This window comes from Trichomonas vaginalis, chromosome IV, assembly GCF_026262505.1.
Source record: "Trichomonas vaginalis G3 chromosome IV, whole genome shotgun sequence".
NCBI classification, from domain to species: domain Eukaryota; phylum Parabasalia; order Trichomonadida; family Trichomonadidae; genus Trichomonas; species Trichomonas vaginalis.
The window spans coordinates 21,719,210-21,738,096 of NC_067206.1; the positions used below are offsets into that span (position 1 = coordinate 21,719,210).

Below are 18,887 nucleotides of genomic sequence, written 5' to 3' on the forward strand. Positions count from 1 at the left end.
GAAAAACATATAGAAATGAAACATTGTTTAAAGTTCATTCAGAACCTAACCAAATGGAAACAAACCTACTTTTGTTTCTGCAGACGATGGAACTACAATGAGATGGGGTCATAAAGCTAACCCGGATAGGTGGTTCATAAACTTACAACCACAATTCCAAGAAGTTGTAGACGCAATGGAAGTCAATGGTGAACCAGATATAGCTGGTATTTTAAGCGCGGCTTTAATGCCATTGAAAGATATGAAACATGCAGATATTTTGGACCAGTATGAAATGAACATGGCTGATGGAAATATAACACCTGACGTTCTAGAACATTTATCTCAAAGAACTACACAGAACCATAGAGATGGTATATTTGGTGAAGAGTTTAGAAAGAAAGTTAGGGAGGGAGAAGGAAGAGAACCTATTGTACATGAGCTTGCAAATGAAAGTTTGCAAAATGTCATAAAAACTTACTTTGCAGACAATGAACTGAGAAGGGATGAATATTTAAGAAAACTCAAATGGACAGTACCAAATGAAATGTTAGTATTGAAAAACATGTTCCTTGACAAAATAAAACCAACTACAGAAATAAACGACGCAAGACTGAAAGATTGGGTAAAAGCTTTCCCATTCACAAAAGATATAGTTGGTAACATGGAAAGAAAACCAGAATGGCTACAAAAACATATATTTGGAAACGAGCATATTCCATATGGACAGGCACTGTTTGAAGAGCTTGAACCGGAAACTCAGGAAAGAGTCATGCAAACAATACGCAAAGACTCAAATACAAACTATGACAAACTCTTTCTAGGATATAGGTTACCTGAGATGGGCGACCAGAGCCCAAAGGCAAAAAGGACATGGGAAATTTACAACATACTAGGTGAACATGAGGCAAAGATGCAACAACTTGAAGCAGAGGGCAAGTTACCAAAAGCGACACCAAAGAAGAAGAGAAGAGTAGAACAAAGTGAAAGTAGTGAAGAAGTAACTTCATCTAGTGAAAGTAGTGGCAATGAAGGAAAAAGAAGAGTTAAAAACTCAGTCAGGAAGAAAGTAAAGCTTGGTCCACGTGGGTTCTATTATGACATATAAATCCAACTATTCTATATTTTTACCCATATGAAATGTACGCCGCTCAGAATATAACGCCAACAGTTTTGGATGCTATGAATGGAAATGTTTCCGAATGGTATAACGAATGCGACAATGCCATTAGAAGGTCAGAAATAGTTCCTGGAACTTACGAATATACAACTGCTGTTTCTTATGGAAACGTAGGTGAGTTTGGAGAAGGTTCTTCAACAACAGTAGATATTGCTTGCGACAGGTTTCATATAATTTCTATTGACAACTCATTCTTATACGTGGAACAAGACATTGAAATAAAACCTTCTGCCAAGTTGTCTGACAAGAAAGGTTGCAATGGAATTTTCTATGTCGGATACCAATATGCTCCAGAAGTTTTCATGGGATATAAGATATATTCTAACTCTGACTTAGTTCAAACAGTAACATGGGCAAACTATGAATGGTTCGCTTTGAGAAACTCAGTACAACCACAAGCTAGAGAACAAACAGACCAGTATGCAACTATTGAGAAAATAAGAAGACTTGACCCTAACGTTCCAGGAGTTTATGTTAACCTTTCTGGTTCAGATGGAACTGCTACCACTAAAGTAAAATTGAAACTTAGAGTTCCTTTGTCATCTTTCCTCATCTTCAGGTTTTTAAGATACTTGCCAAACTGGGCAGGAAAAATTTCTATCGAACTTACTCCAAGCAAAAATAACTTAGTCATTGCACCAACACAAGACCCATTCACTCTTACTGTAGCTGGAACTGGTGGAGCCAAGTTCTGTGACTTTTGCAAAGACAAAGTTGACTTAGACTTTGGTTTCTCAAACCTCAACACTGAAGTAAACTATATTTCAATGCTGCTGGAACTGCTTGGGACCCAGTTAAGTTCACATGCGAAAAGTTTGAATGCAAGAGAATAGAAAGCAGACTTGCAGTCTATATGTTGGACCCAGATATTTCAAATGCTTTAGCTGCCAAATATATTGCAGTTCCACTTATGTTCCCTATACACCAAATATCTGTCAAAGACTTTGCAGGTGAAGTTGGAAACCAAAGTGCTGACCCAGGTGCAAGAACAGATATTGCCTTAACAACTGCAATGAAACATGCAGATACTATGTTTGTTCTTTTCAGACGAACTATAAATGACTATTCTTGTTTCTACAACCCTGGTATTAAATATCATATAAACATAGATGGCAAATATTATCCAAGAGAAGAATATTCTACAGTTGAGGATATGAGGTCATACAACTTGACATTAGATGCTATGAACTTTAACAACAACTTCACAACAACCATTAACCCTGAAATGCAAAGTTCTATTATGCCATATGTGAAAGTATGGACTCATACAGGAGGTCAAAACACTCAATATACAAATGGAGACCGTTCAAACTTTTGGCTTGGCATTCCATTTGCTGACTCAGAAGACTTTATGGGTGGTATTTCAACTGTTGGTACAGTTCAAATACAATATACTGGTGACAGAGACGGTCCAGATGAATTGAAAGCAAAGAAGTTTACAAAACCAATAGCACTTTTCACGGAAGATGCTCTTTTGAAGATTCGTTCGATGAAACCTGCTGGGGCTCCTCAGATTGGCATAACGACAGCTTCCATCGAGCAGATTTTGGCAGCAGGTCAGTAAGTTGTTCTTGAACTGACTTCTCTCCGTCAAATATTGACAGTACGCCAGTTTTGACATAGTATTGTATTAAAAACTTACCTTTAGAAATATCGGTCAGTTTTGTTGTTATATTTTTGTCTGCTTCATGAACTTTCACCATCTCGGTTATACCAACTTTCTTTGCTTTATGAAAATATTTTGGTTCAGCAAAGACTGCTATTCTATAACATTTTCCATTGTTTGTGTAAAGAACTATTCTGTCAATGAACTTGTATTGTTTGTGTGTGTAAACTTTGTTTTGCTTCAATTCGAAGAGATACTCAAATACGTCCATCTTTTTATTCTAAGTAAAATGTCATTTCCGAAAAATAGAAGCGTAAGTGTTTCAAAAGGTTTAATGGCGGTGGCAGACGTGAAGTTAAATTCACCAACTCAAACAAACAGTCAAAGTGTTGTTGTCAATGTCAAAGAAAGAGATGTTGAAGTGGGGAAACCATACGAAGACGAAGATGGTATAACAATAGTTCCTGTAAAAGAACAACCAACATATCCTGAAGTTAGCAGAGACTTAAGTTCTGTTGCAGATATTCGAAACGACTACCAACAACTTAAAGACAAACTTAAAACTCAGGAGAAGATTTGTCAAGCTTTAGGTTTAATGTTAAACTTGGTTGAGCACAACCCTGTAAAAGTGAACTCATATGTCATTGCACCTCATGAAGTTTTGAAAGAACTATTGAAACTTTTGACAGAGGCAGACGATATAAACATCAAAGAAATAGAACCCGACATTGCTTGCTGTGGTGTTTCATATAATGTCATTGACAAGATATACGTTATGAAAGGAGGTGAAACGTTGAACTTAAAATATAGTTTCCCAGACGTCATAAAAATATTTGACGACCACAACATTTCATTAAAGTTTGTTTGCTAAGTAAAAATGTCAAAACTTCTTGAAAGATGTTTGAAGAAAAACAATATAGACTTTATTTCATGTAAAGGACTTTACACACTTTTGAACGATATGAAAGACCCTGTTTTGTTTGTTCGTGTAGACAAAGGAAAGTTCTATGTCTTTACAAAATATTTGAACTTCTTAGACAGAGAACTTCAAGAAACGCCATGTGAAAGTTTAGATGAAGTTCTTCTCCACTTTCAGAAAAACTTTTAAATATATGTAAATGGCAGAAGACATAGTGGTTTATACTATTACGACTAAAAACCCTGAGTCATATAATTCTATAACAACAAACTTACAAAGTCCTCAAGGACGATATTGTAAACTGACCTTAAACACGATGACGACTAAAGCCTGTTTTGCTCTTTTGACACCAGAAGACTTTGTTGTTGTGAATGGTAAAAAATACTCCTTTGAAGATACTTACTCAGATATACCACCAACAGGTTTTGTTGACTTATTTAATACTTTAAGGACGGATGTAACATGTGCTGCAACTAGAGCAGGTTTCATTATGTTTGGATGTCCGACTGAGTTTAGTATAAACGATATGAGCTATAATACAAAACTTATATCTGGTTTTTACTACCAACAGTTTCCTATAACAGGAAAAGGTGTCATACAAGGTTTGTCTGTTCCATTGACTTTAAGTACACCTATTTTATATATTGTTTCAAACTTAGGTTCAAAGTGCTATTCGAATGTCGACAGAAACTACTATGACCAAAAGATACTCATGCGTATAAACAACACTTTCTCTGCTGGTTTGCCTATTGTTCATTCGAATGCAGAGTTTTCAGCTTTAGTAAACTCAAACACTTTAGCAAACATAAACTTAACCTTAGTTGACGCAAACTTTGTTCCTGTAAAACTTTTATGTCCTATGTATTTGTCAATGACGGCAGAAAGTTTCGAATTGGAAGATGCAACTGGTGAAAGTATTGTACTACAAGAACAACTTCAACAACAAATAGCTCAAGAACAACAAATGCAACAAATGGAACAAATGCAACAACAAAGTCAAGAATAAAAAAATATTTTTTTTATTTTTATAAAAATGTACAGAATAGACGTTTCAGATTTTTATGACTTCCAAGCCTTCAGAAATATGTGTCCATTTAGAGACTATAACAAAGCAGTCGAGAATTTGAAACGTTTAGTCATTTATGTCGACTCTGCCCCAGAATGTTATGTTATGAAAGAATGGGATGTAGTCTTTAACAAACCTAAAGCGACAATAGTTTCAGAACAAGAATGTAAACAGAAACTTAAGAAAATAAAAGTCGTACAAGTTGGCATGAAGATGTTAGATGCTTGGGATATCTTATTGTCAAAACTTGAAGATTTTTCAGTTCGTGGTATAAAGTTCTATACACCATCTCCAAACTTCTATTCTATCTTCACTGGATATAAATACGAACAAGTAGAATGGAAAGAAAATGTTATAGAAGCTTGGTTAGACCATGTCAAAGAAATTATATGCAATGGAAACGAAAGAGTCTATGAGTATATCTTATGTTGGTTTGCAAACATCTTACAACATCCAAGTGCTAAAAATGAAACTGCTCTCATCATAATTGGAAAACAAGGAACAGGTAAGAACACTTTCTTTACAGATATTTTGTGCAAACTGTTAGAAGGTTATTCGAACCCGAATATGACAAACTTAGAAAACATCTGCGGTAAATTTAACTCTTCAATAGAGAATATGAAACTTATAGTATGTAACGAACTTCAAAGTATAGATACAACAAAGGTTTTAAACTCAGATGCTTTGAAGAGTCTTATAACAGACAAAGTTGGAGTTGTTGAAAGAAAATATAAAGACCAAAGAGTTTGTGAAAATGTTGCAAACTTCGTCATGGTTTCAAACAATGCCGTTCCGATGAAGTTAGAAAGTTCTGACAGAAGATATGTAGTTGTCAGAACGTCAGATTCTCATATGCAAGATACAGAATATTTTGACGACTTAGCAGAAACTTTGACACTAACTTTTACAACCACTTGTTCTCATATTTCATGACATTAGATATTTCAAAGTTCAATCCAAGACAAATTCCACATACCGAAGAGAGACAAACATTGTTAGAAGCAAACAAGAGTGTATATGAACTGTTCATAGATGAAACTGACTTTGAGTGTTTAGATGAAAGGTCATTGTACGATTCGTATAAACAGTATTGTCAAGAATATGGTTATATGACAGCGTCTAAACGAACATTCTTGGCAAATGTCAAAAGTCTTTTAGATGTTCAGAATGGTGTATATACAAAGAAAAATTTTTCTGAGTAAATTTTAAAAAAAATATTTTTTTATCCGATAGAAAAGATGACAAAATTCATCTCAGTCAACAAGTACATGTCAGGACTTAAAGAAGAACTAGACCCATTCACATATTTGAATGTTTACTTCTACCATTTTGAAAAGTCTACATTTGACAAAGTTTGGAACATCGAACCAGTTAAGTTTGCTATTGTGACTAAAAATGGTGCGAAATTTGAAGACTTAGACATAGAAGGTTTGTTAACAGTCAAAGAAAGTTTTGACAGAAGGTTTTCAAACCTTAAAGAAGGCAAAGCATACAAACTTGTTATACCTTATGAACCAAAGAAAGCAGACGACTATGAATATTATGAGTCTAAGATAGTTGAAGTTCAAGGTAAATTGGGTAAAAAGATTTTAGAGTCTAAGCCGGTGTTTGCTCCTAAAGAGGAAGAGAACATTGACATTGACCCAGAAATGTTCTAAAAATAAAATTTTATTTTTACATGTCATATCTCCCCTTCTCTGGCTCTGGTTCTTTCTTCTCTTCTTCTACTTTCTTTTCTTTCTTTTCTCTCTTCTTCTTTTCTGGTGGAGTTATGTCAAACTTCTCAGAACCATATTTTTGTAAAAGGTCTTTGTCCTTTAATAGCTCTTCTATTCTGTTTTCTATTTCATCTTCAAGAACAGCGCATGTGTCTTCTTTGCATTCTAAGAAGTTTTGTTGGACTTCATCTCTCCAAGAGGCGTCATCTCTGTCAACAAGTCTGTCATTGACAAATTTTAAGACTTCTCTGCTTAAGGTTTTATGGTTCTTGTCATATTCCCAGAAACAGAACTTTAGAACAAATTCCCCTTTCTTGTTTACACTATGTAAGATTTTATGGTCTACAGATGTTTTGCTGTCGAAAAGCTTGTCTCGAATATAGATAGCGAAATCGCTAGACATTTTCTAAAAGATAAAAATTTTAATTTTTCTAAAAATATGTTAGAAAAAAAGTTTGCTGACATTGACAAGAAATTTGAGAATGTTTTAAACAAGAACAAGAGGAAGTTGGAAAATGCTCAGATAAAACCCATACATGACAAGTTCCTATTTGCTCAGAATGGTATAACAGGTCTAATCGCACCACCTGGGTCGGGTAAGACTTTCACTTATCTTAAAATGGCTGCACAACAACAAGAACTAGATGAGAAGAACCCATTCTATGAGTTAGTAGTCATTTGTAGTACTTCTGGTCAATTTGACCAAACCGTCAATTCGTTCAAAGATATTATAAAGAAGTCTAAGTTAGTATGTATAAAAGACTCTGAGTTGTTGGATTGGATAAAGAAGTACCAAAGAAGAGTTTTGAAGTACAATGCTATAAATGAGTATGTCAATTCGAAGTTTAAAGACCCAAATGAGGAAATGCAGAGAATATTAGAGAAGAAACACTTCAGAAACAAACAGAAAGAGATAGAATACATTTCGAAGAAATTGCAATCTTACGATTGGAAGACTTACCCTCACAGATGTCTTCTTATCTTAGATGACTTTGCTTCTCATCCTTTGTTAAAGAATAGAGAACAAGACATGTGTCGAATTCTTAAGAAGCTCAGACACTTTAACATCTCTGTTGTCATTTGTGTACAGACAGCAAAGAGTTTAAGTAAGGATGTAAAGAGAATACTTACTGACATTGTACTTTTCCCCGGATTGTCCGAAGACGATTTCATGGAACTTATGAAAGAGTCCATGGCAGGTAAGTTTGACAGACATGAACTATGGGAGAAGTACAAAGTCATACAAGACCCTCATACTTCTTTCAGAATTCATATCTACGCAAACAAAGTTCAAATTGTAAAAAGTCAAGCGTAAAAATGTAAGTGTTTGAGTCTTAGTCTGTTGTGGTGCTGGGGCTGTCGGTTCTTCTGGCTTTGGAATGGACTCGGTTGGTGGTACGTCGGACATTCGTTTGTGTCCTGTCGGAAGGAAGGACTTTTCCTGTCGGAAAGAAAAACTTTTCCTGTCGGAAAGAAAAATTTTTCCTGTCGGAAAGAAAAATTTTTGTCGGAAAGAAAAAATTTTTCCTGAAGGTCGGCCAAAAAGTTCTCAATTTTCGAAAATTTGAATGGTTTACGGACGAACAACAGGAAAAATTTTTCCAGTTGGAAAGAAAATTTTTTCCAGTTGGAAGGAAAATTTTTTCCAGTTGGAAGGAAATTTTTTTCCTGTTGGAAGGAAATTTTTTTCCTGTTGGAAGGAAATTTTTTTCCAGTTGTCGGGAAATTTTTTTCCAGTTGTCGGGAAATTTTTTTCCTGTCGGATGGAAGGACTCGGAATGCCAGAAGGACTCGGACAAGACAATTTACCATCTAGAGCTACCTGAGCCATCTTTGGTGTCAAGCTTGAAAAATATATGGTTCATTTACTCTTCCTCTTTGAAGTTATCGAAATACTCTGTTATTTTTTCTTTCAGTAGCGGTAAATCTTCTTTGAATGTAAGTATTGTACAACCTTTCATATCATAGTGTGTTTGAGGTAACGTATCTTGAACTATCTGTTTAACATCTTCATTTGGTGTCATTGAAATCGGTAAGTTTTCGCGATAGAACCAATTTCTGTCAGATTTGTAAATCTTAGCTAAGTCGTAAAAGCTTTTGTTGTTTCTTCTGACTAAATGCAACATAACCATATCTTTATCTTCATCATTTTCCATCTCTTCAGTGTAAATCATATACTTATAGTTCTTTTCCTTTCCTTTTGGTACCGAACGTGGTATTCTTTTCTGTATGTTTTTGTCTTTTGCTTCAATGACTTCATCTTTTGCTTGAAGTTTCTTTTCCATCTCTTCACGTTCTTGTCTATGAATTTCGTCAAGAAGTTTACAAACATACCATGAATAGCGAGCTGAAGCCCATTGTGCCACATTATTTAAAAGAAGTCTATGTACATACCAACCTCTCAAACCATTTGGCAAATTTTTACGATTTTCATAGAGTTTTGGCGACCCCGGAAAAAGTCGGGGTCGCTGTTCTTCACTGTTTTCAGAAAAAAGTATGTCTCGCTGTGCTTCGCTTAAGAGTTCAATGGTGCTTTGGTTTTTGAACCAATCGTCTGTATGTTTGGTATCTGGTGCAAAACATGCTGTCAAAATACTTTGCATTTGGTACATGTCATCTTTGACCGAACGAATGAGACGTAACTGTTTGTTATACTGAACCCACTCGTATTCTTCACTTATGGCTCATGAACGATAGCAGTTGTTGTGTTCTCTGTTGTTGACATTTCTGTTCTTACATACAAAATAAAAAAATAAAAAAAAATAAAATTAGCGTTATTTTCTATCTTGTATAAAAGACCAAAAATAAACGCTTTACATGTATTTTTCAGCAACTTCGTCAAATAATTTTATAGCTTTGTCGATCTCATCTACTTCAAACGTTTCTTTACCTTTCGTGGGAGCACCATACATTTTCTCAAACTTTTCAAGTAGTTCTGTTTCAGCAGCTCTCATATCGTTAACAAACGCAACCTTGACTCTATTGACTATACTGTCATATCTTTGAGTTATATTAAATGTTCTTCCTATCTTATATCTCTTTGTATTGAAGTCCTTCGGTTTCTGAACGATGTAAACTAAGCCTTCACTGCAACGTTCCGTATCGAATGAACCATATGTTATGAAATTATATCCAACAACTGGGTCAATCCAGAACAAAACTACTGGTATAAGACTTTTGTCTATAAGATATGCTCTTGTTCCATAGAATCTTACCGATATCATAAGCTCAGGATTTCTTGTCAAAATTTTCTGAGTAGAAGCATTTCTAACCCAGTCGTGGATGTTTTCTTTTCAGATAGTGTTAAAATGTCTGACAAAGAATATTTTTTGTATTTCTTTGAGTATCTTACGTTTAAATCACCTATTCTAACCACTTTGGTCTCATTGTCTATCTTTTTAACTGTTTCAAACTCAGTGTTTGTCATTTCCTGTTCTTACATACAAAATAAAAAAATAAAAAAAAATAAAACTAACGTTGTTTTTTTATTTTTTCTATCTTGTATAAAAGATATGATTTCATAGAATTTTTTTACGATTTTCATAGAGTTTTGGCGACCAGGTTTTTTTTACTACTCGCAAATTTTCACGATTTTCGTACGGAATCTCTACCCTCGGTTTTCCGCGGGTAGCAAACATATGAGGAAATTCATGAAATTTGGTCATTTTTTTCAGCAAAAATATATTTTAGGTGGAACCAGGTCCCTCGGTCACTCGGTCAACTAACATCTTTTTGAAAATGGTGACAACATGACATTTTGACAACAACACAGGAAATAGACTTCTTCGTATATGTTTTTGTTGAGACTTCATCGTAAATGAGCGTAAATCAGACAAAAATATATTTTAGGTGAAGAGGTGAGATCTCACCTCTTTTCTCACCTCTTTTCTCACCTCTTGAATTTTGTATAAAAGATATGATTTCAGGGATTTTTTTTACGAAGTGTCAAAGTTCTCTTCGTCACTCATAACAGTTATATAATGAAATTTGGTCATTTTACTCAGCAAAAATATATTTTAGGTGAAGAGGTGAGATCTCACCTCTTTTCTCACCTGTTTTCTCACCTCTTTTTCACAAGCGTCTTACATGAATTGTACGATGTATATTTGAAATCCTAAACAGTTTTGTAGCTTCTATTTCTTCTGTCAGTATGTCAAAAGTTTTAACAATGCCGAATGTTTCTTTATATTTCTTCTTGACATCAGATAGAAGGAAATCGTCAGCTGTTGGATAGTTTTTGTTCAGAAATGTCAACATGTCCATTTTATCTTCTGCTGGTTTCTCTGCTTCTTTCTTTAAATCTGCATAGTCGTTTCGCATTCTTTCTATCTCTTTGACGGAGTAGTTATATTTCCTCATTGCTGCTTTACATTTTGAACATTGTGGGTTCATTTTAGCATTGTACATTGAAATTTGACCTGCTAAAACAACTAAGGCGTCAATGGTTTTCTTTAACTCAAAAGTTGCTGGTTTTATCTGTTCGTTCCATACCTTACCTCTTTTATCTTTATCTCTTATCTGCCATACACATTTTGCAACTAACGAAACAAAGTTGTCGTAGGTCTTAAATTCTTCAGATTTGTATATGTCAGAGATGTTCTTATATAACATATCGCAATCTTTGTCCATGACTTTGTGGTTGCAATGAAATCCAAGAAACTCATAGTTTACCTTACGTATGAACTTCTTGGTTTCTACTGAGTCAGTTGCTTTGACTTCTATTTCATCGAATTCAGGAATAGTAAGCTTTTGTTGTTGTATTTCAGGAAGTTTAGGTAGATGGTCAATAATATCCTGCATTTCATAAAGATATTCTTCATTTGTTTCATCTTTTGCACTACAGTCTAAAACTCCTTGGAGAAGTTCTTGCTTTATCTTCTGGATTTCTGTTTCGAAAGTATATGAAGAAGGAATGAAGCTTTTCATCTCTACTAACATTGAAGTTGGGTTCATGACTAACGAGTTTGGTGCTGTTGTTGCTAACATGTTCTTACAATAAAAATAAAAAATATTTTTTTTAAAAAACTAACTTTTTTTATTTCGGGAAAATTCATGAAAATTCAAGAGGTGAGAAAAGAGGTGAAAAAAGAGGTGAGATCTCACCACTTCACCTAAAATATATTTTTGCTGAGTAAAATGAGTTTTGGTTGAAAAAACAGGTGGAGCCAAAAGTGGCTCGACCTCAAAACAAGCATTTCGTGAAGAATATACCACCCGCCGGAATTCCGGCGGGTGCTTTTTATACAAAACATTGACGATGAAGTCTTGACAAACAAGCATTTTGTGAAGAATATACCAACCCGCGGAATTCCGCGGGTTGCTTTTTATACAAAACATTGACGATGAAGTCTTGACAAACAAGCATTTTGTGAAGAATATACCACCCGCCGGAATTCCGCGGGTTGCTTTTTATACAAAACATTTACGATGAAGTCTCAACAAAACAAGCATTTTGTGAAGAATATACCAACCGCCGGAATTCCGGCGGTTGCTTTTTATACAAAACATTTACGATGAAGTTTATTTCCTGTGTTGTTGTCAAAATGTCATGTTGTCACACTTTTTCAGAGAAGTTTAAATTACCTGGTGACCGAGTGACCTGGTGACGTAGTGACACCTAAAAACCATCTAACCTAAAATATATTTTTGCCGAATTCAATAAAAATAAAATGGTTCATTTACTCACAATATTTTTGTACAAAACGACCCCAAACTTTTAACCTCTCTTCTGCAGCTTCTAATGAAACTTTAGCGAGTTCATATTCTCTAAATTCTCTCTTTAAATCTTCTTGTTCCCATTGGTCTAGTTCGTATGGAGAGTCTCTATAACCAGAACATATCTCATGTTCATGTTCTATTTGTTTTTCATGCATTTTTCTAACTTCTTCTTCGAACAAAGGTTTTGCATTCTCTACTGTATCTTCAAGTTCTTCTTCATCTAATTTCTCATGAACTTTCTTGTCTATGGAGTCCATAATTTTTCCAACTGCTATGCAATATTTTGGAGAAGCCCACATTGCTATATAGTTTACGAGTCTTGGGTCTACATACGTTCCTCTAACCTGTTTGATTTCATCGGGAATTCCTGCATTAACATTGTATAAAAAGCACCCGCCGGAATTCCGGCGGGTGGTATATTCTTCACAAAATGCCTTAAAATACTCTTCCCAGGACTTATTTTCCAACAACTTTCTAAAGTCTTTCCTAAACTGCTGACACATATTTGTTGCATTTATATAACCATCCTTGTCTCTACGTAAGACTTCAATACCGTTGTAAGTGCCTTTTGTGAATGTTTCGCCATTAGATTTGTTCGTGAACGTTTTTGCTTCGACTGTCATTTCAGTTCTTACAATAAAAATAAAAATTATTTTTTGGTGGGACGTCGGACATTCGTTTGTGGCTTAACCGTCGGGCCACAACGATAAAAATCTCATTTTAACTCACTTTTTTTCTATCTTAAGGAAATTCATGAAAATTCAAGAGGGTGAAAAAACAGGTGAGAAAACAGGTGAGATCTCACCACTTCACCTAAAATATATTTTTCAATACTTTTTCAGCACAAAATTCATGAAAATTCAAGAGGGTGAGAAAAGAGGTGAGAAAACAGGTGAGATCTCACCACTTCACCTAAAATATATTTTTCAATACTTTTTCAGCACTTTTCCGTAGTTGTATATGAAAGACAATTCGAGATAAAAGTCATAGTACAATGGAATTATATGCTGCACACCGTTTGTTGTGAACCAAACTTGAAAGTCAGAGAAACTGTTACTAGGTGGTTCGTAGAATTTAGAAGCAAAGTCATAAAAGTCCTTACCGATACACAGAAAACTGTTGTTGCTTGAACTGAAACTTGCATGACACATGACATTTTGAGGGTCAAACATGTTTCTATAAACTGTCAAATCTGCTGGTGGAAGTATAAATTTAAATGGACCATCTGGTGGTAATGGTTCGTTCTGGTTTAGTAACCGAAGAAATTGTGCCCAAGAACGTTTGTCTACTCCCCAATATAAAAACTCTGTATCTCTTGGAGGGTTAATTTCAATCTTTTGAAATGAAACTGTGGAGTTCATCTTGTCGTATTCTAGCTTCAGATAGTATGTTCCATTTAGTAAAGAGTCGTATTTTTCTTGAAATTCCCAGTAGTATTTGTTTATTTGAGTTTGAAAGTCATTTAGAGTTTTTTCAAGACTTTCGTCTGAACGAATTGTAAAGATTTTCATTTCGTCAAATTTTTCTATTAGACCATCAGAACCTTTATACTGCCCATGAAAATATACTGCGAACATGAATGCATTAGTTCTATTTGAAAACAAAACTCTTCTAAATCCTATTGCCTTTGCATCTGAAGGACTTTGAAGCCAACGAATTGGATAGTCAAACCTGTAAGCTCCGGATGAAATTTCTTCATCTGAAATATTCCTACCAGCATTTGTAAAGATATAGTCTAACGGTTTTGTATCTGCTACTTTTGTTCTTTGTTTTTCAACCTGAAGCATTTAATATATGTAAAAATATACTGTTTTAAAAACGTTTTAAAATGGTATGCCATATAGCTTCTTGAATTTGTTAAGAAGTATTCGAACGTTTTTTCCATCTGTATCTCTAGTGTTTACATAAGCATAGCCTTCCTTAGTAAAATATACTTGTAATTTCCTATAGTTTACGCCGGTATAAAAGTAGAAAGAGTCTTGTTCTTCGCTATAGTAGTAAAACTCAAACGTATGCTTGCCATAGTCTGTAATTTCAAATGTTTCATCTTCTAGTTCGTCGACAAATTCGAATACAATATCTCCAAATTTGCCTATGTTCTTATTGTTTTCAGAACAAGTGACCCAGCGTAAGTTTTCAAGTCTATTGTCGTTTCTTATATGGTTTATATGGTCTACAAAAGGTAAATTGTTAGGATTCAGTATAAAATGAGTTGCAATGACAACATGTTTAAAATAGTGTTTTCCACCAATCCTCATCATAGCATATCCGTCATTTCCCTCCCATTCGCTTAAAACTCTTTTTGTCTTTTTGTTTCTGACTTCAAATGACTCACAACAGTGAATTTCATATTTCTCATCTAACAAACAAGTTTCCCAACGGTCTTCTCCAACAAACTCAGCGTACATTTCAAATAAAATAAAAAAATATTTTTTTGAAAAAATGTTTTATTTCATGCAATGTTTTATTTCATGCAATTTTTTATTTCATGCAATGTTTTATTTCTGTGCCGTCTTCAAGTATGCCCCAATATTTCCTTTTCGATATTACATGAACTTCGGAAAATACCTTGTCTAGCTTAAAAAAGCCCATCTTTTCACCGACCATTCCCATTTCAATGAGTTTGTTGTATCCTTCTTCGTTCGTCATGAGTGCGTCGATGTTCTCATAGTATACCTTCACTTTGGATTTGACATCGGAGAAGAATTTGTTGTAGTTGTCAAGGACTGCCTTTGCGAACTGAGGGTAGGACCAATGTTCGACAATAGTTTTTAATGTGGTTACTAAGCCACTTTGACCTTCGGTGAACTCGTACTTCAAAACAAAAGGAGAAAACCTTTCAACAAAGTTGTCGACCTTCTCATAGTGTTTACTCTTCATCTTTTGAGGTTTCTTAATGGAATATCCCCATGTCGAATTCATAAGCAATTTGAGTGTCATTGCAAGTTTGGGGTTTGAAGCTTTCCTAATATCATACATTTGTTGTATGACTTTTCCAACTGTATCGTTCCTTCCCGGGAACTCACCATCTTCGTTTGGAATTCCAGTCGGGATATATTGGACAAACCTCATGTACGCAGCGTTAAGGTCGACATAGTATATTTTTTCATCTGAGTCGAACTTGTCGCAACCAATGGGTCCAGTTCGTGGAAATTCAAGTGAGTCTCTTATCTTTTGAGAAACTTCGCCTGTTATCTCATAAACATCGTCGAAGCAACCTGTTTCATATAAAACCTTCTGACCTAACTCAGAAGCTCTCCAATACAATTTGACGTCAATTGGATGTCTCAAATGAAGTTTGTTTATAGCATCTTGAAGTTCTTGCAACCTCATTGGAAGTTCTTCTGGTTCAGGTTGGTATCCGAACAATCCAACTCCTTTTGGAGCTGTGTACTTCTTTTGTGCTAGAACTTTGTCTGGAACAACTTTTGGTCTTGCTAACAATGAAAAGTTTGTTTCGTCTTTTGGTACAAAAGTTTCTGTCAGCTTGTCATCTGGAATTGGTTCAAACAAACCTTTCTCGAAAAGAATGTTAACAGCTCTGACAATGTTGCACTTGCCTTTTCCGAACAATGGGTTTGTAAGACTTTCGTTCAACATGAAGTGGTTGTGGACAAGTACAATCTTCAACCATGGCAATTTGAAGTCAACAACATAGTCGTCGTGTGAAGAACCTTTCTCAGTCGGAATGTTGACTCGGATATTGACATTTGCCAACGGTGCAACTTTTGTCAATTGACTTCTGAGAATGTACCTTGTCTTCACACATGACTCAAGATACTTCATCTTCTCATCTGTAACAAGACCAGAGTTCCTGAGACATGTAAGAATACAAGGTTCATTGACAATTGTTTCAATTGAATTGTAAATTCCATACCTTGTCAAGTCAATGTCAGACTTATTTCTGAACGGGAAGTATCCAGCATGTTGTCTGACTGCTTGAGGGTTAGGTTGGTACCATTCGAACTTGACACTTGCAATTCCTTCAATTGCATTCAAAATGTCTGAGTCGGAGTCAAACATTTGTTCTCTCTTTGTAGTCTTGAAAGCGTCAAGAAGTTGTGCGGCTGTTGTGACATTGCATGTGCATAGTAAAATATGACCATCCAAATCTTTTACGGTTAGTCTGAGATTGTGTCTTTCTTATTTCCGTCTTGTATGGCAGCAAGTACTCCCATGAAGCCTTCTTTGTTCTTTCCTTCGTCAAAGTTTACTGTAAAGGTTCGACCAGATGTAATTTGACTTCTAACTTCACGATACTTTTCATATGCATATCTTGTTCTTTCCATGGGAGCATGTGTGTTCTTCACTTTTCCTTTTTTCCTCTCAAAGGATGCATTTGTTCGTCATGTTTCCAGTAGAATCTGGCAAAGCCGTCGTGTCCTTCAACTTGAGGCTCACTAACATCGAAAGCATGTCCATAAGACGTTCTTCTTCTAACCTCTCTAGTCTGTTTGGATAATTTGCGCGTGCTGTTTCTAAGTCCATTTCATAGCGAAGACCAGACAATTTGTCATAGACTTTTATGGGTCTTCCCTTCCTATATTTAAACTTCTTTGAAACTCTCCAACCATATCTTTGCAACTCTGCTTTTATTCTAGCAGATTTTCTGTCCATTCTATACGGGGGCATTTCTATAAAAATAAAAAAAATGTTTTTCCTTTACTTTACATAACCACCCGCTGCCATAAGTCTTTGACGCCAACCCATACCAGCTAATGAAGGTTGACTTGGTTTAGTATTGAAACTAAACTTTGGTTTTGGTTTTTCTTCAGTTTTTGGTTTTTCTTCTTCTATTGGTTTTTCGTCACTTTTCGGTTCATCTGACTTTACCTCACTTGCTGGAATAGTTGTGTCGTCAACATCTTCATAAATATCATATGCCATTTGTTTCTGTTTTCCTTTCAACTTTTTGTGTTTGTTGTAAAGTTTAGAATATTTCGACTCTAAGTCAATGAGATGTTCTATAATGAACTGTTGGTCAGTGAAGTAAACTTTTCCATCTGTTGTCTCATAAACTCCTTCAGACTTCAATATTTTATTTGTGAGAGTCTGTTTCTTTTTTGAGATACTTGCCGTTCCATTTTTTATGAAAAGTGACTTTGTAGTTAGGGTTTGTATTTCCAGACCTGGCACTTTCTATTATTGAATTTTTCTCTTCATCTGTAAGTTCTTGACAGGTTTTGACAATGGTTCTGAACTTTTTGTTTGTGGTGTCAAATCTACCGTTTCAACTTCTTCGTCATTTCATCTCAGTAAAAAATTTTAGTTTGGTTTGTTTTCAACTGGTTGTTTAGGTTTTTTATGTCGGTTCTAAAACTTCCTGAGGTATAGGAAAAACTTGACAAACACGTGGTGGTGTAACTGCTGGAAGCCGAACAAATCCATCTTGAACCCATTTGTCTCAATGCTGTATTGTTCATTTCATCTCAGTAAAAAACTTTACATTCCCCACGTTTGAGGCGGTTGAGGTTGGTTGGTTTACCCACTGTTGTGCATGGTATATCCTCTGTTAAAGAATCTTCACCTTGGTCCATGTAGTGCCCTGCTTGGTTATAGTAGTCATTTGCTTTGTTATAGTAGTTTCCTGCTTGTCTTCTACATTGTCCATCCATCCTTGAACTTTTCCTCTTGTTTCAGGATTTGGAATAAGATTTGCTGCATTCTCGTGCTACCTCCCAACCTTTCTGTACAGTTTGTATAATAGGTTGTGCTTTCTCTTTCAGTATACCTAATGTACTCAAAATCTTCCTTCCAATTCCAAATGCACCTCTGGCTAGTGTTCCCACTGCGGGCAAAAATCTAGATGCGACTCCTGCTAATGCGCCAAATAAACCCATTTCTTATGGTTAAAAATGACGAATTCAAACAAGGACCCGTATGTTTCTAAAGCAACAAAGAAAGCACTCATGGTAAAAATCTTTAGTTCAACACCAAATGCTTGGTTTATGGATATCTTGGAAACATTCCGAGATATAGAGAAGATGGACCACCCATACTGGCTAATATTTGTCGGTCAAAACACAAGATACTGTGAAGCCATACCATTATGGTCCAAAAATATTTTAGATGTGAAAACTGCTTTGACAATATTCGTTGACAAATACCATCCAACAAAACTGACATCTGACTATGAAAGTTCTTTCAAATCAGACGATATTAAAAACTATCTGCGTTCAAAAATGTAAACCATATTTCATTGTCGACCAAAACCATTCTCTGCTTGGTGTCATTGACGTTGTATAAAAATGTTAAGAGACTTAAACCAACCACAAGGTGGTGAAGCAAATGAAATGTCAATGAACGACAAATATAGACACTTCTCCATGGGCAAAGATGAGAAAGTTTTAAATATTTACAATAACCGTAAACAAAAAGGTTTGGGAAACCACTCCCCGAAGAAATGAAAACAACCCTGACTTAGAGAAAGACTATATATTTAATAGTTTAGTCAAAGAGACAAACAAGAAAGAATGCCGGGCTTCAAACTTCAGAAAGGTGACAAAGTAAAAATAGAAATACCTAAACGCGACCCATATGAAAATACTATTTGACTATGACAACAATGGGAACTCGACAGGTACTCACATTCGTGTTCGTAAAAATAGAAGAAAGTATACAAAGAAATATTATGAAGTTTAGGCAAACATGGCAAAATGTACAGACTGCAAGCAGAAGATAAAACTACTATTGTCAGACCT

The 18,887-nt window shown here is 35.2% G+C and overlaps 9 protein-coding genes and 4 pseudogenes across 13 annotated transcripts, besides 2 other annotated features; 6 read left to right on the plus strand and 7 right to left on the minus strand.

Annotated features, from left to right (window-relative positions):
* Nucleotides 1–18,887: part of a mobile genetic element that runs on past both edges of the window.
* Nucleotides 42–18,887: part of a mobile genetic element that runs on past the window's edge.
* TVAGG3_0142920 (protein of unknown function, DUF4106 family) lies at nucleotides 710–803 on the plus strand (the record flags this gene model as incomplete). Its single annotated transcript, XM_051224357.1, has 1 exon — nucleotides 710–803. A coding segment is annotated over one exon (94 nt), but the record flags the coding sequence as incomplete, so codon positions are not given.
* Nucleotides 1,120–2,093, plus strand: TVAGG3_0142930 (annotated as a pseudogene). The gene has a single exon. A coding segment is annotated over exon 1 (974 nt).
* On the plus strand, nucleotides 4,001–4,690 carry TVAGG3_0142940 (uncharacterized protein; the record flags this gene model as incomplete). The annotated part of the gene is made up of 1 exon (XM_051224358.1): nucleotides 4,001–4,690. One exon carries the CDS (start codon nucleotides 4,001–4,003, stop codon nucleotides 4,688–4,690), a length of 690 nt encoding a protein of 229 aa, XP_051109344.1.
* TVAGG3_0142950 (uncharacterized protein) lies at nucleotides 4,718–5,495 on the plus strand (the record flags this gene model as incomplete). The annotated part of the gene is made up of 1 exon (XM_051224359.1): nucleotides 4,718–5,495. A coding segment is annotated over one exon (778 nt), but the record flags the coding sequence as incomplete, so codon positions are not given.
* Nucleotides 5,989–6,408, plus strand: TVAGG3_0142960 (protein of unknown function, DUF4108 family; the record flags this gene model as incomplete). The annotated part of the gene is made up of 1 exon (XM_051224360.1): nucleotides 5,989–6,408. One exon carries the CDS (start codon nucleotides 5,989–5,991, stop codon nucleotides 6,406–6,408), a length of 420 nt encoding a protein of 139 aa, XP_051109346.1.
* Nucleotides 7,334–7,783, plus strand: TVAGG3_0142970 (protein of unknown function, DUF4106 family; the record flags this gene model as incomplete). The annotated part of the gene is made up of 1 exon (XM_051224361.1): nucleotides 7,334–7,783. The coding sequence occupies one exon, from the start codon at nucleotides 7,334–7,336 to the stop codon at nucleotides 7,781–7,783; it is 450 nt and encodes a 149-aa protein (XP_051109347.1).
* TVAGG3_0142980 lies at nucleotides 8,365–9,193 on the minus strand (annotated as a pseudogene). Its single transcript has one exon. A coding segment is annotated over exon 1 (829 nt).
* TVAGG3_0142990 lies at nucleotides 9,282–9,895 on the minus strand (annotated as a pseudogene). Its single transcript has one exon. A coding segment is annotated over exon 1 (614 nt).
* Nucleotides 11,140–11,454, minus strand: TVAGG3_0143000 (organellar and viral DNA polymerase type B; the record flags this gene model as incomplete). Its single annotated transcript, XM_051224362.1, has 1 exon — nucleotides 11,140–11,454. A coding segment is annotated over one exon (315 nt), but the record flags the coding sequence as incomplete, so codon positions are not given.
* On the minus strand, nucleotides 12,147–12,689 carry TVAGG3_0143010 (uncharacterized protein; the record flags this gene model as incomplete). The annotated part of the gene is made up of 1 exon (XM_051224363.1): nucleotides 12,147–12,689. One exon carries the CDS (start codon nucleotides 12,687–12,689, stop codon nucleotides 12,147–12,149), a length of 543 nt encoding a protein of 180 aa, XP_051109349.1.
* TVAGG3_0143020 (uncharacterized protein) lies at nucleotides 13,238–13,973 on the minus strand (the record flags this gene model as incomplete). The annotated part of the gene is made up of 1 exon (XM_051224364.1): nucleotides 13,238–13,973. A coding segment is annotated over one exon (736 nt), but the record flags the coding sequence as incomplete, so codon positions are not given.
* TVAGG3_0143030 lies at nucleotides 14,668–16,364 on the minus strand (annotated as a pseudogene). Its single transcript has one exon. A coding segment is annotated over exon 1 (1,697 nt).
* Nucleotides 16,849–17,073, minus strand: TVAGG3_0143040 (phage tail repeat-like family; the record flags this gene model as incomplete). Its single annotated transcript, XM_051224365.1, has 1 exon — nucleotides 16,849–17,073. One exon carries the CDS (start codon nucleotides 17,071–17,073, stop codon nucleotides 16,849–16,851), a length of 225 nt encoding a protein of 74 aa, XP_051109351.1.